Source organism: Leptodactylus fuscus, chromosome 4 (assembly GCF_031893055.1).
Source record: "Leptodactylus fuscus isolate aLepFus1 chromosome 4, aLepFus1.hap2, whole genome shotgun sequence".
In the NCBI taxonomy this organism is placed as follows: Eukaryota; Metazoa; Chordata; class Amphibia; order Anura; family Leptodactylidae; genus Leptodactylus; species Leptodactylus fuscus.
This window is the reverse complement of record NC_134268.1, coordinates 65,890,083-65,917,661: the sequence shown is the minus strand read 5'-3', so window position 1 is coordinate 65,917,661 and position 27,579 is coordinate 65,890,083. Positions and strand designations below refer to the sequence as shown.

At 42.9% G+C, this 27,579-nt stretch overlaps 1 protein-coding gene across 1 annotated transcript in view; it reads right to left on the bottom strand.

Annotated features, from left to right (window-relative positions):
* Window positions 1–4,200: 4,200 nt before the first annotated feature.
* CDH2 (cadherin 2) overlaps window positions 4,201–27,579 on the bottom strand; it is a 266,906-nt gene continuing 243,527 nt past the window's right edge. The window contains exons 14-16 of the mRNA XM_075270599.1: window positions 26,319–26,458; window positions 12,656–12,820; window positions 4,201–5,616 (exon numbers count right to left, since the gene is read on the bottom strand). Coding sequence (XP_075126700.1) covers window positions 5,410–5,616; window positions 12,656–12,820; window positions 26,319–26,458 — 512 coding nt within the window. The 3' untranslated portion in view covers window positions 4,201–5,409. The remainder of the gene's footprint in view (window positions 5,617–12,655; window positions 12,821–26,318; window positions 26,459–27,579) is intronic.

The window sequence follows — 27,579 nt, the reverse complement described above, 5'->3', positions numbered from 1 at the left end:
CTTTTGGATGAACTAGAATGAAAATTGCAGGTTGTCTCATCCAACATCAGTGTCTGACCTCACAAATAGTCTTTTGGTTGAATGGGCAATATTCCCATAGATACTCTCCAAATTATTGCAGAAACTCTTCCCAGAAGACTGGAAACTGCTTTTACTTAAAGAGGGGCACTAACTTTATATTAATGTCTATAGATTTAGAATGGGATTTCATACAAGGAGTAGGAGTACATGACATATTTTTTGTTGCTCCTTTCTGAACACCAGTATCTAGCACATTGTCACGTCTATAACAATGGTAGAAATGGTTATAGCACTAGCATCCAAATTAGACAAAATAAATGCCAGATTTTTAACCCCCTAGTGACTGTCAATACAGAATGAGAGTGGTCACTAAGTGGCCTTATTCTATTGTATATGCCTTTTTACAGTAAATGCATCAGAGAAACCTCACATGTCTGATGGTTAAACCATTAGATGCCATGGACAATAGCAACATTTAAGTTGTTGTGGAGGGAGGGGCTTCCCCTATCAAGCAGACACCCCCAACGAACAGTATGCCGATTTACATGGCAGGCAGGGGCTCAATGAAGTGTATGCCATTTGAGTAGGTTAGAGGCACAACCTGTTACATTGTCGGTCAGTTTCACTACAGATAGCACAATACATTACACTACATTAATAGATAAGTTCACAATTTTAAGTGATAACATTTTTGTGATAAAAAAAAAATTAAAGATTAACATAAATATAAAAAATTTCCCCAACTAAAGTGTTATGTAACCCCCCCTCCCTCCCCACACACATATTAGATATGTACCTGTATATACCCTTGCAATATAGCTGCCACATTATTTATCCCACATAGTGAAGGCTGTTAAAAAAAATAAAAAATAAAAACTTTAGAAAAATTAGTCAAAAAGTCTTATTTTACCCAAAAGAGAATTCAAAAAAAGATTGTCTTTCTGGGAAAAAAAAGGCTTCAAACAGTACCAACGACAGAAAAATAAAAAAAAAGATATGGTCCTGGAATAAGGTAATGCAAAAGGAATAATCCAAAAATGTTTTTTATTATACAAAATTAATAAAACTTGATGAATTATAAATGAATTTGGTATCACTGTAACCATATCAACTCAAGAGTATAAGCATATAATATGGTATAATATCTTGCTATTCAAGCCACACAAATAAAAGCGCAAAATTTAAAGTGTAAAAAAGCAGTGGTGGATGTAGGATGTGGATGTAGGTAAGTTAATATGTAGGTCGAAATAGTGCCATTAAATACTACAACTCGTGCTGCAAAAAACAAGCCCTCATATTGTTTCATATCGAAAAATACATTTATTCAAAAATATAAAAAAATGTAGATTTTGGTATGTTACAATGTGGTTTAAGTTCCTATACTATCTCCGGTGGTGTAAAATGGGTTACATGTCAGTACTTAAGGTGGCCATACACAATAAACTGAGGTCAGTTGAAAGAGCCAATTTTTAATGAACTGGTCAATCACTTAATGTTTATTAGATGTTGCGCTGACACATGTTTGGTGTATGTTGAGGAAAGAGCAGCCTGTCAGTTAAAATTCAACATGCCCAGAGGGCAGATGCGAGGTCACCAGGGGGGTTTCTACAGGTTTTTACAAATGAGACTTGCCCTCTAGGCCCAAACTCTCTCTGCCCCTCTGTTTGGTGTTTTGGCTGCACAGGGATCCCACATTTAGATCTTCAAATTACAACCTCATCTGCTGAATGTTAATGTTGAATTATCTGTGACAGTGAAATGGCATGGTTTAATTCCCTTTCTTACAGATGAGCAGTGGAGTGAGGCATTGGAGTCTCTGCTCAGAGTCTTCCTCTCCAGATAATGATATGACTGACATACATCCTTCACCAGTATTCCTTATCTCCTGCCTGTTTATATAAAATGCATTGAAAAGCACAACCGTTCCCAATCCAGGTGCCATATGTGCAACAGGAAGCAGCTGATTGCTGGGTACTTAGTTGGAAATGGTCTAGTATTACATCGTTTTGGGGAAGGTGATCTCTCTGTTGAAATAATGGTCTCCCTGATGCCTTTCACCCTTAAAGGAATATTCCCATCTCAAGGATCCTATCTATACTGGTAACTTATGTAAATTGAAGACTTTTCCTAAATATATTGCTTTTGCAATGCTGCTTTATTTTCCCACTATGTGAAATTATTCCTCCCCTGCGTGCTAGGACAAGTGACATCACTCACTGCTCTCACTGTTATCTACAGCTCTGCTAACTGCAGTTTGCTGATAAAGCCGTCTGTTATCTCTCTATGCAAACACATAGATAGCACTGAGTCTGTTCTCTACAAGCATCTGCATATTACCTGATTTACAGCTGTATTCGATTACTAGTAATCATCATAATAAGTATTGTGATACTTCATAGTGTCCTGTTCATTAAGCTGGGAGGGGAGGGGGGATACAGGAAGTAAAAAGAAGAGATGGCAGGCATAGCTGCTGAAACAGGGAGATGGGAAAACCTCTTTAAGTTGTGCTTGTTCATTCTTCTGGATGCGGAAGTGCAGTCACATCTTAACAAATTCTACTTAGGATGCACTCTTAATGCCAGAAAGGCAATAGCATTGTACTGGGTGAGAGTCTGACCCTCCATGATCCCACTAGAGATCATTTGCAAACCAGATGTTGCCTTTGTGAATGCTGTGTATAAAAAATGCAAGTTCCTTAACAAATTCCAAAAGCTGTGGGCATCCTGATGCATCTTGTATCTCACACGGTTCTTGGACAATGCTCTGAGGTCAACTTTGTCTCACCTACAGCCTCTATTTAAGTTTAAGGACTCTACGATCCCATGTCTGTGTGGACTATCCCTCCTAAATCTAGCTACTAATGTGTATACAACACAGATGTATGTCATACACTTGATACATGCTTTGTACCTACTTATGACAGTGTTTTTTTTTATACCTCTATATGCGTGCAATAAGACCAGTTAGAAAAAGATCAATATGTTCAATCTATGTTCTCAAAGAACATAAGAGGTGTCCTGCAGCAAGTTACTTCTCTTTTCCTCCTGCAAACCAAATGGAGCGTGCATGGATGGGAAAGTTAGGTGGAATATCTGTCAAACAAGGTTTTAGCCAACACATGCTGGATATTGTAATGTCTATATAGTAAAGTATTGTCACCTTTACTATCTTCTGTGTAAATACTATAGTGCCCCAACTGTGCTGAAATATATGGGAAGTGAGCTGTAATGGTGCGGCTCAGACAAGAAGTACCTAATACAATAAATAAGATCCAATATAAACACTCTGAGATATATTAAGAATCCTGCTGTGGAGACTAGACATATAACCAGTGTAAATACGATCAGTTTGTAGGATTCGTTTTTATCATACTATGCTAATAAAGACTGTGTTTTAGCCGCTACAATACACCGCAATTTCTGCAGTTTCTCTAAAAACCCCCAAAACAAATAAATAACCCCAAAAAAAAGAATAATGAAGGAATGACAAAGAAAAGTACAGAAATTGTGTTTTTACAATTAACCTAGACAAATGAGGTTCTTTTTTGTTTATTAACACACAGATTTATTGTTCTTGCCTGAACTTTAGGACACAAAAGGGCAAATGTAAAGCTCCATTACAGAAATCCCCAGATACACCGCGCCACTTAATGACCAGAAATCCAATCATTAGGAAAAAAAGCTCCGTCTGCAAGAACCAAAGGGAATGAACGCGGCTAATGTATTATGTTTTCATGCCGCCTAGCTCAATGAAAGGGCAAGTTTTAATTATTGTAAATTATTGTGTTAGGTTTGTTCTCATTTGTTACTAGTAATAAACAACACCGTTCAGTGTAATGCAAAATGCAGGTTCCACTAGTGGTTTCATTAAATGTTCCGTCTTTTCCCGACATGAATGAATGAGCACCGTATCCTTCAACTGCCACACATAGAAGACATGGATTCCCAAGCAACACCTCCGCCACTCAAATTCACCATATACTTTTGTACTTCAATATTCAAAAGGGAAATCAGATTTCTTTTCAGCCCGACACATAAGAAGTAGGTAACAGCGACTGCAGGCTCCAGTAATACACGTTTTCATTTTTTTCTCATTGAATTCAAGGCATCTTGGGATTTTTCTCAGCATTCAAAATTGTTGAAGTGGAAACGAAAAAAAAAATTCAAACCAGTCACCAGATCCAAAATTAGCATTTTATTCAGAACGTGGGGTCAGAGGTGCATCATTTATATTCTGGTACACAATACAGAGGCAAAGCCGTTGTCAAAGTCTCTCCAGTTTAAAAGCTTCCCACCCCTTTAAACATGTATTAGTAGTGCCACCGACGTCAGTTTGCCCCTATCTGATTTGTTTATTTTATTTTTTATTTTTTTTTGGTACAAATTATGTAAAACATTTGTGCTAAGAACTTTTTTGTTGTCACCCTCCCAAATCAATAATAATAGAAAACAAAAAATGGTGTACGGATTCTACAGTTTGTCTGCTCGAACGTAATTATGTTTGTCACCTGTTTTGTAAATACTTTATTCATAAAGAAAAAAAGATATAAACATGCAAAACCTGAATCCATAGTCCAAATAATACATACACATGTTCGGAAGTTTGGAAACTTCTTTATAGACTATGTTGATAAAACATTATGTACACATACCATTTTTACAGTGAAGTGAAAAAATACCCAAATGAAAAGAGTGTACATTGATTAAGACCAAAATGTGCCTATCTTGTGAAAAAAGAAAAAAAAAAATCAATTCTGCTACAAAAAAGTCAATTAGGCTAGAAACTGGTGATATGACAACTCCCTTTTACTGCAACCGACTGCAAAATCGGGTAGACTTCCAATGAAATAACCCTAATACCTACAACTAAGTATAATGCACTGTACATGTCAATCACATGATTTTGTTTGCAGCTAATAAAGTTATTCTAATGAAATTTGTTCTTTATTCCAAAATTATAACAAAAGCAATACAACGTAACAAAAAAAAGAAGGAAAAAAGGCGCGATGAAGAAATCCTTGTAATTACTTACGCCACCCCACCCACAACATACCTTGTCTGTTCACCCTTTCAGAAATCAGTACCATTAAAGCGTTGAACATAAAACTAAATCCGATCTGAAAAAGGTACAAAAAGGCACATAAAATCCCAGTGCTTCTGTACTGTAAAATTCAAGTGTAACTGAGCTCAATCATTTTTTTTTTCCAAACAGTATTGGATGACTGATATTCCCACTGAGCCCAAATTGGTTTGCAGCCTATGCCAAAGCCTTCAAACAAGCACTTGTGCTAGTAGACTACAAAGTTAAAGCCAAGCTTCTTTACGCTTTTTGGGAATATCAGTTCAAATGTTTGTTCTTGTCCACAAAAACGAAAGTTCATTCCAAAGTTCAATCGTCTCCTCCTCCATACATATCAGCAAGTTTCTTGAAGCGGGGGCCCCAGTCATTTAGGTAATCATAATCTTGCTCACCACCACTACTTGATGAGTTCAGGGAGCTTAGAGAGCCAGCAGTAGAACCGCTACCTTCATAGTCAAACACTAAGAGAGAGTCATAAGGTGGAGCAGTGGGGTCATTGTCTGCTGCTTTCAGCCCCTAGAAGAGAAAAACGTATGCATTTATATAAGGACCACATTGATGCCAGACTCACTAGTGCTTACAGATATAGTAATGGCATTGCTCTAAACAAAAACAAACACTATATACAGGTTTTCACATTGCTATAGTTTATCATCCCGAAATTAATTTCTTCATTTAAAGATAAGATAATACTGCAATAGTCCCACCATGGGGAAATTCGGTGAGTTACAGCAGCATGGATAATACAATATACTGTACAAAAGCTCTATGGTAGAGACATTACAGTGACAGTAGGTACAGATAAAAAAAGGTAACAGTAACAAGAGTAGTAGAAGGGATATCACAACTTAAGGATCTTTCATTTCATTGTATGGAATGATCTCTAATTAGCTCAGTGTTGGTTGTACAGCCTAACTGCAGCGGGGAGGAAAGACTTCCAATAGCGCTCCTTCTCACACTTAGGGTGCAGCAGTCGGTCTCTGACAGTACTGCCCAGTGCTATCACGGTCTCATACATGGGGTGGGAGTTGTTCACCACAGACAGTATCCTTCTGTCACCCACCACCTGTACTGAGTCCAGGGGGCTTCCCAGGATAGAGCTGGCCCTTCTAATTAGCTTGTTGAGTCTATCCCTATCCCTGGCTGGTATGCTACTCCCCCAGCAGACCACTACGAAGAAAATAGTTGTGGCTACTACATGGCATTCAATAGTCTCACCATGTCCCCATGGTGGGACTATTAAAGGATTATCTTATTCTCTTAAAGTAGTTGGATCAAGTTTACAAGTTATCCCATACCCACAGCACAGCTATAGTGTCAGTCCACTAGGCTCTCCACAAACCATGAGGGTCTCATGTTCCCTGTATGAATAAAATGGCAGATCATGCTGCTGCTCCATTCACCTCCTTTGGTAATACCCGTTGCTGTATTTGGTGGCTCCACAGAGATAGCAGTGCACCTGCATAACCAGCCACACCAATAGGGCTGAAAATACATGGCCAGAGTCTCATTATCTGTGATAGTCCCAGTGGTTGGACTCTTATTTATTAGCTAAATTGATCCAACCCCTTTAATTAAATTTAATTCAAATGCATAATATGACAGAATAAGATACCACTAACTCCTCTTCATCCATTTTACTGGTGCTCAGTATTTTTACTTTCTGAACATTTACTTTTTAAGTAGTTAAGATGAGACTTATTGCCTAAGGAACTGATCATATTAGAGTTTTCATTTTTCCAGAACAGTTTAAGAAATTACAGCAAAGCTCTGACTAGCTGCTATTGGTAAGATACTGAATTGCAGCGCATAATATGGCGGCACTCTCCCATAAATAAGGGCAACATAGCGCCTACTGTTCTGAAATGAAGCGGAAGTCACTCCACTGTACAGACTCCATCTTTGATGGTGTATTATGCGCCAAAACCTTCAATACCATTTTAAAATTCAGTAATAAATGTCTTATTATTAGAGATGAACAGTAAAATGTTCGAGGTTCGATATTCGTTTCGAGTAGCCCCTCAATATTTGACTACTCGAATCGAATATCGAACCCTATTATAGTCTATGGGGGGAAAATGCTCGTTTCAGGGGTAGGCAACATTCAATCAAATTATACTTACCAAGTCCACGAGTGAGGGTCGGGCTGGATCCTCCAAAAAGTCTTCTCCTTGCAGCGACCCCGCGGCGTCTTCCGGCTCTTCATTCACTCTGTCAGGCATCGGGCCTGGGCAGAGCCGACTGCGCATGCCCACACTACAAGCGGATATGCACAGTCGGCTCTGCCCAGGACCGATGCCTGGCAGAGTGAATGAAGAGCCGGAAGATGCCGCGGGGAAGCTGCACAGAGAAGACTTCTAAAGGTAGGAGAAGAACCAGCGTTGATTGGCCGACTGTATAGCATTCGGCCAATCAATGCTGGTTCTGCATCGAACTTTTACATTCAAATAGCAAGTGGTACTCGATCAAGTACAAGTATTTCGAATACCGTAGTATTCGATCGAATACCTACTCGATCGAGTACTACTCGCTCATCTCTACTTATTATATATCTTTAGATTGATGTCAGAACTTTGTTTTCTGATACAGAAGAGTAAATCCAGCAAGCCAAAGTGTTGATCTATCTATCTATCTATCTATCTATCTATCTATCTATCTATCTATCTATCTATCTATCTATCCAACCATCCATCCATCCATCTAAGAATAATACAGAATAATAGTTGCAATAATAAATGCCAATCATTCTTTACAAATTATAATAAAAATACACACATACATTAAAATATGAAACGAAAACCAGAAAATTTTAGTAAGTGAGAAATCTTTGAACACCACGAGTTAAACGGGAAAAGGGAAAGTATAGAAATATTTTATTACTGACAGGATCGATGACATAGCAAGACAAAATGATTCCAGCACTTCCAAGGAAGGGTTATAATTCCTAATTTCATGGAGATAGGAGGCCAGCGTGAAGATTAGTGGCTGCTCAAGAGAATTTTTTTTTATAGATGGTGAAATCTGTAAATAAAGAGTTTTGCATGGACTGGAATGGGCACAGCTGTCAAACCGAGATATAATTTATAAGTGGATTACAATGTTGGTAGAATTAAGTGAGGAGGAATGGATTCTAGAGATATTTAGAGGAATGTGGCTCAACTTAGTAAGCCATTGAGACTAATGACTGAAAGAACAGGCAGAACTAAACACGATTTACGGAGAACACGTCCAGCAGCTAATGGGAAAATACTGAGAGTAAACTTAAAAGCCGCACACTTGGACTAAGAGGGGGTGAGCTTTGGGATTACAGTATGGGCCATGTGTATACATATGATACACAAAAGGGGTCACTGACTGCACATAGCAAGAAATCTACTATATTTACACCTGCTCTGGGAACACAATAAATGAAAGCTGGTTACTAGAGGTTATACTGTCATTTATGTTGTCAAACATAAAAATTCACATCAAGGGGCAACACGGTGGCTCAGTGGTTAGCACTGCAGTCTTGCAGTGCTGGAGTCCTGGGTTTGAATCCCATCACGAACAACATCTGCAAGGAGTTTGTATGTTCTCCCTGTGTTTGCCTGGATTTCCTCCCATTCTACAAAGACATACTGAAAGGAAAAAAGATGTACATTGTGATCCCTTTATGGGGCTCACAATCTATATTTAATTTAAAAAACATAAAAATTCACATCTGTAGAGCCCTATGCAGTGGCACTTATATATGTAAAACCCTTGAATACTCCGAAGCAGGTTTATATTGTGAATTCTAATTGAGCTAAACAGAGCCCATGCCTCTTTATAGGGATATTTGAGGACTTTAGTATTATTGGATAGATAATGGTCCAATTCTCAGCACCCCCACCAGTCAGCTCCTGAAGGAGGTGCAGAGCACTGGAACTAGCACAGCTCTGTGCACTGTGTAATGGCCAGAAATGTAGTGTAACCTCAGTCCCATTCTTAAACTCCCCTTTAAGGACGTCATTGTAACCCCTTAATGTGTGATTTATGCAGTTTCACAGGGCACATTAACTGGTATTAATTGGTAAGTGCACAGTGGTGGCGCCATTGAATGGCAATGATACGTAGTCACTGTATAGTGTACATTATATATATTTGCAGTAAAAGGAGGCAGCAGCACTACATGCTATTCTTATTTTATCAGTGTTATTTGACCAATGTATATCAATAAGGATGTAGCACCAAGCGACCGTCTGTTGTCAGCTCTGATGGTTTTCTAGAGCGTAAGACAACACAGGTCGTATAGGTAAACGGAGATGGTACAGCTGCAGGGGTCCCCAAACACCCACTCGGGATGGCAATGCAGTTCCTGTTACTGGTCGTCCTTGTACTGCATTTGACCAATGTATGACACTGTACTTGGAGACCATAGGCTATGCTGCACTGACAATAAGGGGTGTTAGGAAAGGGGGCAGCAATAGAAAAGACAATACTGGTAAGGGAATCAATATCAAACTTGTGAGAAGCAATTTAGGAGTTATAGTAAAACTCAGACAAATTAGGGGGTGTTTGGGGGCAACAATATGGCTCAGTGGTTAGCAATGCAGCCTTGCAATGCTGGAGTCCTGGGCTCAAACCCCGCCAGGAGCAACATCTGCAAGGAGTTTGTATGTTCTCCCCGTGTTTGCGTGCATTTCCTCCCATTCTACAAAGACATACTGATAGGAAAAAAAAATGTACATTGTGATCCCTATATGGGGCTCTCAATCTACGTAAAAAACACTACCACCATTGTCATCTGTTAGAATATATTGAATGGCTGATCCATAAAAAATCACGTTAATTTCATTGGGATTTCTTGTATCATTCATTAGTATTTGTTTTTGTCAAATCAACTTTTTTTTTTTTAACAGACTCTATCATAACCGACTTCCAATGGTAGTGGGAACCTAGTGCGACAGATGTATCTACCCTTAATGTTCCACGCATTATATTAAGGACTTCAGCTTCTCACGATACAACTTTAATACAGTGTTGGAATATGGTAGCAAAATCATCAAAAAAGGCTCACATCACAATCACTAGGTGGCCACACATAGTAAAATACAATATATATATATATATATATATATATATATATATATATATATACAGCAATTCCCAACACAGTATCACAAAACCATGTGTTTTTTTCCACAATACTGGTCATCTCAGATATGATATGTACTGTATGAGATTATTTCGAACAAATTCTGGAACAGAACGTATCGTTCAACGTTTACATGAAGATCATAAAAGCTCATGGCAATGGAACGAAGGATTAGTAGACTAGTACTAGCAATGAATGAATAAGCAATGTTCAGAAGTTGTCTCTGTTATATAGATATGACATTGACCACACTTTGTTTTATGCATTTAGTTACTCTGAGAGCAAAACATTAACTGAGTAAATCAAGGAAGACATTTTGTCCTTCACTATTATAATGTACACTGCCTGCTTTGCTTGAATAACTTAAAAACCAACTCACAGGGCTGCTAAAACGCTCCACAAGACAAGTGTATAAAGCACTTACATAATTGATTTAATTTGGCTGCTCTATACACTAATCCTATTTGAAACAACTCTTGGTAATTATGAAGGTATTGAATTTCAACCATTCTCACCAACTGAAAGGGGGATACGTGAGGGAAATAAAAATTAACTATTATTAAATTTGGTTTATAATTGAATTTAAGAGACAGTGCATTGCTGGTAGACTATTATTTTCCAGCCAAATTAATTCCTCCTGTGAATACAGTAGCCACTTCTTTTAGTAGCATAGAGGTATGGAGCGGATGCCTTATCGCTAATTAAATGTCCTAGACATGCAATGTATTTGTGGAAACCCACAGGAAATTGGTAAAGAATGGGCGGTAACCAGAGTTAACCGGTGGAATGTCAATGAGCTGCAGTGTTCAAGGGTTGTTGGCTGATAAGAATTCTTTAGAAATGGGTCAAAGTGGCCGAAATAAACAAAAGAAGTGATACTGCCCTCGTGGATACCATGCAGCGCCCATTCCAAAGCTTCCTGGATCCCTGATTCTTAGTCCTTCTAGACACACAGGGGATGACACTCAATTAAAGGCTGTGGTGGGTCAACACTGTGGCTAGTAAGTGACTGAGCTTTGCAACAGTAGTGGAGAGATGATTGATTTTTCTTTATGTATATTGTGAGCCACATATAGGGTTCACAATGTACATTTTTTCCCTATCAGTATTTCTTTGTAGTATGGGAGAAAATCCATGCAAACACAGGGAGAACCTACAAACTCCTTGCCAATGTTTGCCTTCGGCACGATTCGAACTCAGGTGCATTGCACAAATAGTCAACTGATGTCAATGGCTACCACATAATTCTTAATCTCTCTTATTACATTGCAGGATAACAAAGTTGTATTGAAAAGTCTTGCACAGACTACATCTGACTGCAAAGTGAGCTCTGTTTTTTAAGTTATCTAAAAGCATATTTATTTTACTTTATTTTTTACAGGGCTGGAGAACCATTGTAAACTCTAAGTGCAAAATCTTTGCAGGCGAGCTTTGTTTTTTAGATGTATTTTATACTATTTTCCAAGCAATATGTGTAAGCTAAGTGTTAGTTCTTTATATGGCTAGCAACTACAGTATGCTTTTGGATATGAGAGTAGAAGATAGTTAAAGAGGACCTTTAATCTCCTGGGGCACGTGCCGGTGCCGTAGCTCTTCACTGTCAGAAGGGCGTTTCTCACAGTCAGTCAGGAATGCCCTTCCTCACAGTAGCGTCTATAGCGCTGTACTGTGAGAGGGGGCATTGCTTATTGCCCAGGGATGACGCTGAGCGGTGAGGAACGACCCCTAGTACTCGTCTATGGAGACGTATTATCAAGAAGGGAGGGGGCGTTCCTCACCGCTCTCACAATACAGCTCAATAGACGCTACTGTGAGGAAGGGCATTGCTGACTGACTGTCAGAAACTCCATTCTGACTGTGAAGAGCTATGGTACCGGCACCGATAACTCTTCACCTGGGGCACAGAACGGGAAAGCCAATAGTGTGCTAAATTCAGCGCAATGTCAGCTTTCTAGCAGTGGATTACCCTGCATGTGCCCCAGATGGTGGCTCAGTGGTTAGCACTGCAGCCTTGCAGCACTGGGGTCCTGGTGTTCAAATCCCGCCAAGGGCAAAAAAACATCTGCAAGGAGTTTGTATGTTCTCCCTGTGTTTGCATGGATTTCTATCCCGTATTCCAAAAAAAAGGGAAAAAAAAATTACATTGTGAGCTCTACATTAAAAAAAAAAGAAAGGTACTCTTTAATAGACCAAAAGAACATAAATAGACAAATAACTAGACAGAAAGATGGATAGATAGATTAAATAGACAAATAAGTAAGTGGTATATCATTAAACATTCATGTCAAGAAAAAACTTGCACTGAAGAATTATAATTCGCACTCATAGATTTAGTTTAGGAGCCCCTTACAATATTAAAAAAAAAGGATTTTTTTTTTGTAAATAAATAAAGGATCATTCAATAATTCTGTATATGAGCGGGCATGCATTCTAATTCACCTCATTGATGAAGTCTCCAATATCACCAGGATGTGGAGCAGCTGATCGCACAGGATACTGAGGCTCCGCGTGAATTGGTCTTTCATCCATACGCCGTATCCCCACAGGCTTAATTGTATCTGGCTCTACTGTGTCAGGCTGCTGCAATTGGCTTAAATCATAATCCTGAAAAAGAAATAAATATTGCTCTGAAAACATTACTACGAAACAAACAGAAGAATAATGGGGCTATTTTTGCATTACATCTGCATACCCATCTGATAATATGACCATGTGCCGAATGATCTCCCACGCTTTACTTATCAGCAATAATGACAATTATAATATGCAATGTTCACGGGAGGTGTTTGATTTAGGTGACAAAACACCTCCGAAGTTTCTGATGCAATCAACACCTCACGGGAAAAAAACTTTAAATTATTATGTGTGAAATAGGAAGTTGTGCTTCTCATATCACAAGAAGTAACAAGGCTGAACTGAAATACATAAGAGTGCAAGTGACATCATCCCAGCCCGGTCCATTATACTACTGGATATCATATACTGGCCCACCATACAAAGCTAACACAAAAACCCTTTACAAAAACTACTAGCTGGATTTACAAAACATACTTCTATGGCTTTAGGTATCAAGGACTCTATTCCTTACAACATTTCTAATGGATTTACAGTTATACACTCTATTTTACAGCTTGAATGCGTGAATAGAATGAGGTGGCAAAAGAATATAACAATGATTTTAGTCTGAACATGTTACTCCATTGTAGTTTGTGTATTCTACACAATTTTGAGGTGTTTCTATCATAAACCAGACACTAAACCTAAATTGTAATCTCTATTGACTGCATAAATAAACACATTCTATTATACTTTGGAAAGAGAGGGACGCGGTACTGATGGATGCCCGGAAAAGCGTCTGTCCCTGTTATACCGCACAGACTGTGCAAGTATTTTATTTCCCATATTTCCAATTCTTATGTATAATATGTCAATGATATTTTCAGCTCTCATTTTCTGCGTTTCTTTAAATCCTCACTAAGATTTATATGCATGATATTTTCAGTACAAAGAATATATTTCAATATAATATACACAGTGCATATTTTACTAAGGCAGCTATCCCTGGTTATCTTATTACCTCTATTGTATTGAAATCCCTTTGTTACGTTTCATTGCTCTTACACAGGACCAACAGTATTACATGGAGTGTTAGCTGGGTATGTTCATATTCTCTTAGCAAGGCCAGGAATTCTCAGGAGTGCACACATTAGCATATAAGTAGAAATATAAGTAGAAACCAACCTCAGCTCATAGACATAAATAAATGATAGCTTTAGGCATGCACAGTAGCCTGGAAGTCAGTCTGCTTGTCTCATTAAGAGTAAAGTATACAGTAAGAGTACAATTTGGTAAAGGTCTACAATACTGCGACATATGAGCAAAATGAGCTCTGGGTTGCAAATCATAGATACATATAGGATATCACTTTGTGACAAAACAAAGCAAACCAATATTATATTGAAAAGCTGATCATCTCATGACACACACATCTTAACAAGTCCAGCCAAGTAGAAAGGTAAAGAATGAAGAACACATCTGTATTAGAGATGAGCGAACAGTGTTCTATCGAACTCATGTTCGATCGGATATTAGGCTGTTCGGCATGTTCGAATCGAATCGAACACCGCGTGGTAAAGTGCGCCATTACTCGATTCCCCTCCCACCTTCCCTGGCGCCTTTTTTGCTCCAATAACAGCGCTGGGTAGGTGGGACAGGAACTACGACACCGGTGACGTTGAAAAAAGTAGGCAAAACCCATTGGCTGCCGAAAACATGTGACCTCTAATTTAAAAGAACAGCGACGCCCAGCTTCGCGTCATTCTGAGCTTGCAATTCACCGAGGACGGAGGTTTCCGTCCAGCTAGCTAGGGCTTAGATTCTGGGTAGGCAGGGACAGGCTAGGATAGGAAGGAGAAGACAACCAACAGCTCTTGTAAGAGCTAAATTCCAGGGAGAAGCTTGTCAGTGTAACGTGGCACTGACGGGCTCAATCGCCGCAACCCAGCTTTCCCAGGATCCTGAATGGAATACACTGTCAGTGTATTCCCGTATACCCGATATATACCCCGATACCCGTTCCAACGGTGTGCCCCCCCACCTTCACCCCAGAAATACCCTGCAAGTCCCCTAGCAATAGAATTGGGGCTATATACACCCACAATTTTTACTACTGGTATACAGTGCCATTGTCTGACTGGGAATTCAAAGAATATATTGGGAATACAAATACCCTCATTTCTTGCTACTGCCATATAGTGCCAGTTTCTGACTGGTAATTCAAAGAATATATTGGGGTTACGTGCACCCACAATTTTTACTACTGGTATACAGTGCCATTGTCTGACTGGGAATTCAAAGAATATATTGGGAATACAAATACCCTCATTTCTTGCTACTGCCATATAGTGCCAGTGTCTGACTGGGAATTCAAAGAATATATTGGGGTTACGTGCACCCACAATTTTTACTACTGGTATACAGTGCCATTGTCTGACTGGGAATTCAAAGAGTATATTGGGAATACAAATACCCTCATTTCTTGCTACTGCCATATAGTGCCAGTTTCTGACTGGGAATTCAAAGAATATATTGGGGTTACGTGCACCCACAATTTTTACTACTGGTATACAGTGCCATTGTCTGACTGGGAATTCAAAGAGTATATTGGGAATACAAATACCCTCATTTCTTGCTACTGCCATATAGTGCCAGTGTCTGACTGGGAATTCAAAGAATATATTGGGGTTACGTGCACCCACAATTTTTACTACTGGTATACAGTGCCATTGTCTGACTGGGAATTCAAAGAGTATATTGGGAATACAAATACCCTCATTTCTTGCTACTGCCATATAGTGCCAGTTTCTGACTGGGAATTCAAAGAATATATTGGGGTTACGTGCACCCACAATTTTTACTACTGGTATACAGTGCCATTGTCTGACTGGGAATTCAAAGAATATATTGGGGTTATAAATACCCTCATTTCTTGCTACTGCCATATAGTGCCAGTTTCTGACTGGGAATTCAAAGAATATATTGGGGTTACGTGCACCCACAATTTTTACTACTGGTATACAGTGCCATTGTCTGACTGGGAATTCAAAGAATATATTGGGGTTATAAATACCCTCATTTCTTGCTACTGCCATATAGTGCCAGTTTCTGACTGGTAATTCAAAGAATATATTGGGGTTACGTGCACCCACAATTTTTACTACTGGTATACAGTGCCATTGTCTGACTGGGAATTCAAAGAGTATATTGGGAATACAAATACCCTCATTTCTTGCTACTGCCATATAGTGCCAGTGTCTGACTGGGAATTCAAAGAATATATTGGGGTTACGTGCACCCACAATTTTTACTACTGGTATACAGTGCCATTGTCTGACTGGGAATTCAAAGAGTATATTGGGAATACAAATACCCTCATTTCTTGCTACTGCCATATAGTGCCAGTTTCTGACTGGGAATTCAAAGAATATATTGGGGTTACGTGCACCCACAATTTTTACTACTGGTATACAGTGCCATTGTCTGACTGGGAATTCAAAGAGTATATTGGGAATACAAATACCCTCATTTCTTGCTACTGCCATATAGTGCCAGTGTCTGACTGGGAATTCAAAGAATATATTGGGGTTACGTGCACCCACAATTTTTACTACTGGTATACAGTGCCATTGTCTGACTGGGAATTCAAAGAGTATATTGGGAATACAAATACCCTCATTTCTTGCTACTGCCATATAGTGCCAGTTTCTGACTGGGAATTCAAAGAATATATTGGGGTTACGTGCACCCACAATTTTTACTACTGGTATACAGTGCCATTGTCTGACTGGGAATTCAAAGAGTATATTGGGAATACAAATACCCTCATTTCTTGCTACTGCCATATAGTGCCAGTGTCTGACTGGGAATTCAAAGAATATATTGGGGTTACGTGCACCCACAATTTTTACTACTGGTATACAGTGCCATTGTCTGACTGGGAATTCAAAGAGTATATTGGGAATACAAATACCCTCATTTCTTGCTACTGCCATATAGTGCCAGTTTCTGACTGGGAATTCAAAGAATATATTGGGGTTACGTGCACCCACAATTTTTACTACTGGTATACAGTGCCATTGTCTGACTGGGAATTCAAAGAGTATATTGGGAATACAAATACCCTCATTTCTTGCTACTGCCATATAGTGCCAGTGTCTGACTGGGAATTCAAAGAATATATTGGGGTTACGTGCACCCACAATTTTTACTACTGGTATACAGTGCCATTGTCTGACTGGGAATTCAAAGAGTATATTGGGAATACAAATACCCTCATTTCTTGCTACTGCCATATAGTGCCAGTTTCTGACTGGGAATTCAAAGAATATATTGGGGTTACGTGCACCCACAATTTTTACTACTGGTATACAGTGCCATTGTCTGACTGGGAATTCAAAGAGTATATTGGGAATACAAATACCCTCATTTCTTGCTACTGCCATATAGTGCCAGTGTCTGACTGGGAATTCAAAGAATATATTGGGGTTACGTGCACCCACAATTTTTACTACTGGTATACAGTGCCATTGTCTGACTGGGAATTCAAAGAGTATATTGGGAATACAAATACCCTCATTTCTTGCTACTGCCATATAGTGCCAGTTTCTGACTGGGAATTCAAAGAATATATTGGGGTTACGTGCACCCACAATTTTTACTACTGGTATACAGTGCCATTGTCTGACTGGGAATTCAAAGAGTATATTGGGAATACAAATACCCTCATTTCTTGCTACTGCCATATAGTGCCAGTGTCTGACTGGGAATTCAAAGAATATATTGGGGTTACGTGCACCCACAATTTTTACTACTGGTATACAGTGCCATTGTCTGACTGGGAATTCAAAGAGTATATTGGGAATACAAATACCCTCATTTCTTGCTACTGCCATATAGTGCCAGTTTCTGACTGGGAATTCAAAGAATATATTGGGGTTACGTGCACCCACAATTTTTACTACTGGTATACAGTGCCATTGTCTGACTGGGAATTCAAAGAGTATATTGGGAATACAAATACCCTCATTTCTTGCTACTGCCATATAGTGCCAGTGTCTGACTGGGAATTCAAAGAATATATTGGGGTTACGTGCACCCACAATTTTTACTACTGGTATACAGTGCCAATTTCTAACTAGGAATTCAAAATGCGCAAGGCTCCCGGAAAGGGACGTGGACGAGGCCGTGGGCGAGGTCGGGGGAATGGTTCTGGGGAGCAAGGTAGCAGTGAAGCCACAGGGCGTCCCGTGCCTACTCCTGTGGGGCAGCAAGCATTGCGCCACTCCACAGTGCCAGGGTTGCTTGCCACATTAACTAAACTGCAGGGTACAAACCTTAGTAGGCCCGAGAACCAGGAACAGGTCTTGCAATGGCTGTCAGAGAACGCTTACAGCACATTGTCCAGCAGCCAGTCAGACTCTGCCTCCTCTCCTCCTATTACCCAACAGTCTTGTCTTCCTTCCTCCCAAAATTCCGAAGCTTTACAGAACAATAACCCAAACTGTCCCTGCTCCCCAGAGCTGTTCTCCGCTCCTTTCATTGTCCCTCAACCTGCCTCTCCACGTCACGATTCCACGAACCTAACAGAGGAGCATCTGTATCCAGATGCTCAAACACTAGAGTCTCCTCCATCTCCGTTCGATTTGGTGGTGGATGACCAGCAACCCACCCTCATCGACGATGATGTGACGCAGTTGCCGTCAGGGCATCCAGTTGACCGGCGCATTGTGCGGGAGGAGGAGATGAGACAGGAGTTGGAAGAGGAAGTGGTGGATGATGAGGACACTGACCCGACCTGGACAGGGGGGATGTCAAGCGGGGAAAGTAGTGTGGATGTTGAGGCAGGTGCAGCACCAAAAAGGGTAGCTAGAGGCAGAGGCAGAGGTCAGCAGCTTAGGCGAAGCCAGGCCACACCCGGAATCTCCCAAGATGTTCCAGTTCGTACCCAGCCCCGAAAAACTCCCACCTCGAGGGCACGTTTCTCGAAGGTGTGGAGTTTTTTCAAGGAATGCGCCGAGGACAGATATAGTGTTGTCTGCACAATTTGCCTCTCGAAATTGATTAGGGGCTCTGAGAAGAGCAACCTGTCCACCACTTCAATGCGCCGTCATTTGGAATCCAAGCACTGGAATCAGTGGCAGGCAGCAACGGCAGGACAAAGGCCGACTGCCGTTCACGCCACTGCCACTGCCTCTGCCTCTGCCACTGCCACTGCTGACTGTGCTGGCGATGCACTCCAGAGGACGAGCCAGGACACCACTTCATCTGCCTCCGCCACTTTGTTGACTTCTACCTCATCCTCCCCTGGTCCTGTCTTATCTCCTTCTCCTGCACCATCAAAGGCACCATCAGGCGTTTCTTTACAACAACCCACCATCTCTCAGACATTGGAGCGGCGGCAGAAATACACTGCTAACCACCCACACGCGCAAGCCTTGAACGCCAACATCGCTAAACTGCTGGCCCAGGAGATGTTGGCGTTCCGGCTTGTTGAAACTCCCGCCTTCCTGGACCTGATGGCAACTGCGGCACCTCGCTATGCCGTCCCTAGCCGTCACTACTTCTCCCGGTGTGCCGTCCCCGCCTTGCACCAGCACGTGTCACTCAACATCAGGCGGGCCCTTAGTTCCGCGCTTTGCACAAAGGTCCACTTGACCACCGACGCGTGGACAAGTGCATGCGGACAGGGACGCTACATTTCACTGACGGCACACTGGGTGAATGTAGTTGAGGCTGGGACTGCTTCCCAAACTGGCCCGGTGTACCTCGTCTCCCCGCCTAACATTCCTGGCAGGGACACGAGAAGAACACCCCCCTCCTCCTCCTCCTCCTCTACCGCCTCCTCCTCCGCCACCGCCTCCTCCTCCGCCACCGCCTCCTCCTCCGCTGTTAGATTGACCCCAGCTACGAGTTGGAAACGTTGCAGCACTGGCGTTGGTAGACGTCAGCAGGCTGTGCTGAAGCTGATCAGCTTGGGGGACAGACAGCACACTGCCTCCGAGGTGAGGGATGCCCTCCTCGATGAGACGGCAATATGGTTTGAGCCGCTGCACCTGGGCCCAGGCATGGTCGTTTGTGATAACGGCCGGAACCTGGTAGCAGCTCTGGAGCTTGCCGGACTCCAACATGTTCCATGCCTGGCCCACGTCTTCAACCTAGTGGTGCAACGTTTCCTAAAGAGCTACCCCAATGTTCCAGAGCTACTGGTGAAAGTGCGGCGCATGTGCGCCCACTTTCGCAAGTCGACAGTAGCCGCTGCTAGCTTAAAATCTCTCCAGCAACGCCTGCATGTGCCACAACACCGGCTTTTGTGCGACGTCCCCACACGCTGGAACTCAACGTTTCAGATGTTGAATAGAGTGGTTGAGCAGCAGAGACCTTTGATGGAATACCAGCTACAAAACCCTAGGGTGCCACAAAGTCAGCTGCCTCAGTTTCACATCCATGAGTGGCCATGGATGAGAGACCTTTGTGACATCCTACGGGTCTTTGAGGAGTCCACAAGGAGGGTGAGCTCTGAGGATGCGATGGTGAGCCTTACAATCCCGCTCTTGTGTGTTCTGAGAGAATCCCTGATTGACATCAGGGATAACTCAGATCACACAGAGGAGTTAGGGATAGCATCCGATCCGTCACAGCTGGAGAGTAGGTCCACACATCTGTCCGCTTCACTGCGTTTAATGGAGGAGGAGGAGGAGGAGGAGGAGGAAGAAGAGTTGTCCGATGATGTGATGGTGATACAGGAGGCTTCCGGGCAACTTCGAATCGTCCCATTGTTGCAGCGCGGATGGGTAGACATGGAGGATGAGGAGGAAATGGAGATTGAACTTTCCGGTGGGGCCAGAGGAGTCATGCCAACTAACACTGTGGCAGACATGGCTGAGTTCATGTTGGGGTGCTTTACAACCGACAAGCGTATTGTCAAAATCATGGAGGACAACCAGTACTGGATCTTTGCTATCCTTGACCCCCGGTATAAAAACAACATCTCGTCTTTTATTCCGGTAGAGGGGAGGGCCAATCGCATCAATGCTTGCCACAGGCAATTGGTGCAGAATATGATGGAGATGTTTCCAGCATGTGACGTTGGCGGCAGGGAGGGCAGTTCCTCCAGTAGGCAACCAAGTTCTCACCGGTCCACACAAACGAGGGGCACACTGTCTAAGGTCTGGGACACCTTGATGGCACCCCCTCGCCAAAGTGCCGCCACGGAGGGTCCTAGTGTCACCAGGCGTGAGAAGTATAGGCGCATGTTGCGGGAATACCTTTCCGACCACAGCCCTGTCCTCTCCGACCCCTCTGCGCCCTACACGTATTGGGTGTCGAAGTTGGACCTGTGGCTTGAACTTGCCCTATATGCCTTGGAGGTGCTGTCCTGTCCTGCCGCCAGCGTCCTATCTGAGAGGGTGTTCAGTGCAGCCGGTGGCATCATCACTGACAAGCGCACCCGTCTGTCAGCTGAGAGTGCCGACCGGCTCACTTTGATAAAAATGAACCACCACTGGGTAGAGCCGTCATTTTTGTGCCCACCTGTGTAAAGCACCCCAACATGAAACTCCATGTCTGTACTCAACCTCTCCAATTCCTCCGCATCCTCATACTCATCCACCATAAGCGTTGCACAATTCTGCTAATACTAGGCTCCCTCCACCCTGATTTCCCCCAACTCTGCTGGTTAGAGGCTCCCTCCACCATGAATTTGCCCAAACTGGGCTGTTTAGAGGCTCCCTCCACCATGAATTGGTCCAAACTGGGTTTTTTAGAGGCTCCCTCCACCATGAATTTGCCCAAACTGGGCTGTTTAGAGGCTCCCTCCACCATGAATTGGTCCAAACTGGGCTGGTTAGAGGCTCCCTCCACCATGAATTTCCCAAAACTTGGCTGTTTAGAGGCTCCCTCCACCATGAATTTGCCCAAACTGGGCTGTTTAGAGGCTCCCTCCACCATTAATTGGTCCAAACTGGGCTGGTTAGAGGCTCCCTCCACCATGAATTTGCCCAAACTGGGGTGGTTAGAGGCTCCCTCCACCATTAATTGGTCCAAACTGGGCTGGTTAGAGGCTCCCTCCACCATGAATTTCCCAAAACTTGGCTGTTTAGAGGCTCCCTCCACCATTAATTGGTCCAAACTGGGCTGGTTAGAGGCTCCCTCCACCATGAATTTGCCCAAACTGGGCTGTTTAGAGGCTCCCTCCACCATTAATTGGTCCAAACTGGGCTGGTTAGAGGCTCCCTCCACCATGAATTTGCCCAAACTGGGCTGTTTAGAGGCTCCCTCCACCATGAATTGGTCCAAACTGGGGTGGTTAGAGGCTCCCTCCACCATGAATTGGTCCAAACTGGGGTGGTTAGAGGCTCCCTCCACCATTAATTGGTCCAAACTGGGCTGGTTAGAGGCTCCCTCCACCATGAATTTGCCCAAACTGGGCTGTTTAGAGGCTCCCTCCACCATTAATTGGTCCAAACTGGGCTGGTTAGAGGCTCCCTCCACCATGAATTTGCCCAAACTGGGCTGTTTAGAGGCTCCCTCCACCATGAATTGGTCCAAACTGGGGTGGTTAGAGGCTCCCTCCACCATGAATTGGTCCAAACTGGGGTGGTTAGAGGCTCCCTCCACCATTAATTGGTCCAAACTGGGCTGGTTAGAGGCTCCCTCCACCATTAATTGGTCCAAACTGGGCTGGTTAGAGGCTCCCTCCACCATGAATTTGCCCAAACTGGGGTGGTTAGAGGCTCCCTCCACCATTAATTGGTCCAAACTGGGCTGGTTAGAGGCTCCCTCCACAATTAATTGGTCCAAACTGGGCTAATTAGAGGCTCCCTCCACCATGAATTGGTCCAAACTGGGTTTTTTAGAGGCTCCCTCCACCATGAATTTGCCCAAACTGGGCTGTTTAGAGGCTCCCTCCACCATGAATTGGTCCAAACTGGGCTGGTTAGAGGCTCCCTCCACCATGAATTGGTCCAAACTGGGCTGGTTAGAGGCTCCCTCCACCATGAATTTGCCCAAACTGGGGTGGTTAGAGGCTCCCTCCACCATTAATTGGTCCAAACTGGGCTGGTTAGAGGCTCCCTCCACAATTAATTGGTCCAAACTGGGCTAATTAGAGGCTCCCTCCACCATGAATTGGTCCAAACTGGGTTTTTTAGAGGCTCCCTCCACCATGAATTTGCCCAAACTGGGCTGTTTAGAGGCTCCCTCCACCATGAATTGGTCCAAACTGGGCTGGTTAGAGGCTCCCTCCACCATGAATTTCCCAAAACTTGGCTGTTTAGAGGCTCCCTCCACCATTAATTGGTCCAAACTGGGCTGGTTAGAGGCTCCCTCCACCATTAATTGGTCCAAACTGGGCTGGTTAGAGGCTCCCTCCACCATTAATTGGTCCAAACTGGGCTGGTTAGAGGCTCCTTCCACCATGAATTTCCCAAAACTTGGCTGTTTAGAGGCTCCCTCCACCATTAATTGGTCCAAACTGGGCTGGTTAGAGGCTCCCTCCACCATGAATTTGCCCAAACTGGGCTGTTTAGAGGCTCCCTCCACCATGAATTGGTCCAAACTGGGTTTTTTAGAGGCTCCCTCCACCATTAATTGGTCCAAACTGGGCTGGTTAGAGGCTCCCTCCACAATTAATTGGTCCAAACTGGGCTAATTAGAGGCTCCCTCCACCATGAATTGGTCCAAACTGGGTTTTTTAGAGGCTCCCTCCACCATGAATTTGCCCAAACTGGGCTGTTTAGAGGCTCCCTCCACCATGAATTGGTCCAAACTGGGCTGGTTAGAGGCTCCCTCCACCATGAATTGGTCCAAACTGGGGTGGTTAGAGGCTCCCTCCACCATTAATTGGTCCAAACTGGGCTGGTTAGAGGCTCCCTCCACCATTAATTGGTCCAAACTGGGCTGGTTAGAGGCTCCCTCCACCATGAATTTGCCCAAACTGGGGTGGTTAGAGGCTCCCTCCACCATTAATTGGTCCAAACTGGGCTGGTTAGAGGCTCCCTCCACAATTAATTGGTCCAAACTGGGCTAATTAGAGGCTCCCTCCACCATGAATTGGTCCAAACTGGGTTTTTTAGAGGCTCCCTCCACCATGAATTTGCCCAAACTGGGCTGTTTAGAGGCTCCCTCCACCATGAATTGGTCCAAACTGGGCTGGTTAGAGGCTCCCTCCACCATGAATTTCCCAAAACTTGGCTGTTTAGAGGCTCCCTCCACCATGAATTTGCCCAAACTGGGCTGTTTAGAGGCTCCCTCCACCATTAATTGGTCCAAACTGGGCTGGTTAGAGGCTCCCTCCACCATGAATTTGCCCAAACTGGGGTGGTTAGAGGCTCCCTCCACCATTAATTGGTCCAAACTGGGCTGGTTAGAGGCTCCCTCCACCATGAATTTCCCAAAACTTGGCTGTTTAGAGGCTCCCTCCACCATTAATTGGTCCAAACTGGGCTGGTTAGAGGCTCCCTCCACCATGAATTTGCCCAAACTGGGCTGTTTAGAGGCTCCCTCCACCATTAATTGGTCCAAACTGGGCTGGTTAGAGGCTCCCTCCACCATGAATTTGCCCAAACTGGGCTGTTTAGAGGCTCCCTCCACCATGAATTGGTCCAAACTGGGGTGGTTAGAGGCTCCCTCCACCATGAATTGGTCCAAACTGGGGTGGTTAGAGGCTCCCTCCACCATTAATTGGTCCAAACTGGGCTGGTTAGAGGCTCCCTCCACCTTGAATTTCCCAAAACTTGGCTGTTTAGAGGCTCCCTCCACCATTAATTGGTCCAAACTGGGCTGGTTAGAGGCTCCCTCCACCATGAATTTGCCCAAACTGGGCTGTTTAGAGGCTCCCTCCACCATGAATTTGCCCAAACTGGGCTGTTTAGAGGCTCCCTCCACCATGAATTGGTCCAAACTGGGCTGGTTAGAGGCTCCCTCCACCATGAATTTCCCAAAACTTGGCTGTTTAGAGGCTCCCTCCACCATTAATTGGTCCAAACTGGGCTGGTTAGAGGCTCCCTCCACCATGAATTTGCCCAAACTGGGGTGGTTAGAGGCTCCCTCCACCATTAATTGGTCCAAACTGGGCTGGTTAGAGGCTCCCTCCACCATTAATTGGTCCAAACTGGGCTAATTAGAGGCTCCCTCCACCATGAATTGGTCCAAACTGGGTTTTTTAGAGGCTCCCTCCACCATGAATTTGCCCAAACTGGGCTGTTTAGAGGCTCCCTCCACCATGAATTGGTCCAAACTGGGCTGGTTAGAGGCTCCCTCCACCATGAATTGGTCCAAACTGGGCTGGTTAGAGGCTCCCTCCACCATGAATTTCCCAAAACTTGGCTGTTTAGAGGCTCCCTCCACCATTAATTGGTCCAAACTGGGCTGGTTAGAGGCTCCCTCCACCATGAATTGGTCCAAACTGGGGTTTTTAGAGGCTCCCTCCACCATGAATTGGTCCAAACTGGGGTTTTTAGAGTCTCCCTCCACCATGAATTGGTCCAAACTGGGGTTTTTAGAGGCTCCCTCCACCATGAATTTGCCCAAACTCTGCTGGTTAGAGGCTCAATCCACCCTGATTTTCAAAACAAATGTTGGTGCCAACCTCAACTTACTACAAGGGCCAAATTCACTGCTGGTGACAAGCTCTCCTCACTGCAAGTGCCAAATACACATGTTTCAAGGTGTTTTCCTACTGTCAGAGAGGTGGTATTGAGTGTGTAAAGTGTGTAGTTGTTAGGCTGTGATGTTGGGGTAATAGAGGGTCTTTGGTGTGTTAGATGCCCCCAGACATGCTTCCCCTGCTGTCCCAGTGTCATTCCAGAGGTGTTGGCATCATTTCCTGGGGTGTCATAGTGGACTTGGTGACCCTCCAGACACGGATTTGGGTTTCCCCCTTAACGAGTATCTGTTCCCCATAGACTATAATGGGGTTCGAAACCCGTTCGAACACACGAACATTGAGCGGCTGTTCGAATCGAATTTCGAACCTCGAACATTTTAGTGTTCGCTCATCTCTAATCTGTATCTAAAATAGACTGCACTCGCCATATCTGTCTTTACATTAGTGGGGCTCCATAGTTTTTGAAGAAGAACTTCGGTCTGAAACATTTCAGCATTTCCGCTGTGTGGCTCTTAAAGAATCGTCTAAATGATCATCTTAGAGTACTAGAGTGCTGGATTCTGGAATCTATGGTGATGTTCTACACTTCTCATGCTGCCTTGTACCGAGAGAGGGAGTAAGGATTGCAAGTATTGGGAGCTAAAAACCTATTTAACATGTTTTTTTATAATATTATCTTGAAAAGCTGATCATCTAGTGACATGCAAATGACTAGCCAATAGGGAATGAAGCACAGATGTCTATATAAAACGGATTGTACTCTCTACCTCCTTCTTTACACTTGTGAATTGCCACATTTTATGTTCCTCGACTTGCTGGGTCATCATACACTTTTATAAGGTCGGTCTATTTGAAATTTCTAGTAAATATATTAGATATATACTTTATATTTTAAGACTCTTTTCAAAGAATGAAATTCTTACGCATTAGTATTATTACCTGATCTTCTTCTCCTCCACCTTCTTCGTCATATTTCAAGATGTTGTCTCTGACATCATCCTCGGGGTCAATAAGAAGCTGTTTGGCTTGTCTTTCTTTATCACGCCGTTTCATCCACACCACAAACATCAATACCAGAGCTGTCACATACAAATAATAAAAATAATAATGAGTTAAATATAGAAAGAACTGTAGTTAAAGGCGTATATTTAATGATTGCAATTTGTGACTAAGGCACCAGCAGATTCATTAATTTGCACGGTACAAAGGAAGACTAATAGTAATGTGATATTTGGCTTGAGCCCATAATGGAATTTTCACCCAATTATTTCCAAATCTTGCTTTAAACATATCTGATTTCTCTTGTAGACAAATTAAGTAAGGCAATTAGTTTAACTAAGGCTTTTAAATATTAATACACTTTAACTCGAACAAGTAAATCAATTTGCCTTCGACATCGGTTCTAACAACTGTAAAACAAATCTGTGTAGCACAAAAACAAGCTGAAAGCCTGTAAATCATCTGTGCTGCAGATGTTTCACACAATACACATTCTGATCTCGTTATTTGATTTCCAGAGATTACAGCTCTTGTCTGTTCCCTTGGATTCTCTATTGCTATGGTAATATTTAATATATGCAGCATTTTTGAAGATGCGGAGTGTCTCCCCCAAAAATCACCATTAAATATAAATGGCTAAGTTATTCTCATGTTACTTTGATACAATCTCTGCTCAAGTGGACCTGTCATCAGAGTATGCTGATCTATGTAAGGGCAGCAAAGAGCAGAGACAGATCTGCTTGTCTATTAGCCCCAGGTAACAGAAGCCATCAAAGTGTATGGTAGGTGTATAAGTACAGTGTATTCATGAGGGGAACGCTTACTCCCCTCTCATAGGTGATGGATAAGATACATAGTAGGCCATGAATAACTGTGAGGAGGGTTGGGGAATGCAGGGAGATCAGTCGCTTCATGAGTCCACTAGACTTGTGTCCGCTGTATTCTTTGATCACTCCTATAGACCAATCTAAACATTGTAACACTAAGGCAGGCCAGTCTGCTCTACATTACTTACATAGCACAACATGGATACACTTTCAGGTATCTTGCAGTTACATGACACTAAAACAGCATGGTTACAAATTAATAGTAATTAATATAGGACCTGACAGGAGCACAGCATGGCCGACTTATTGAGAGCCTCCGGCCCCCTCATAAATCAGATGCCCGCCCATGCTCGACAATTAGATCTTCACTAGTC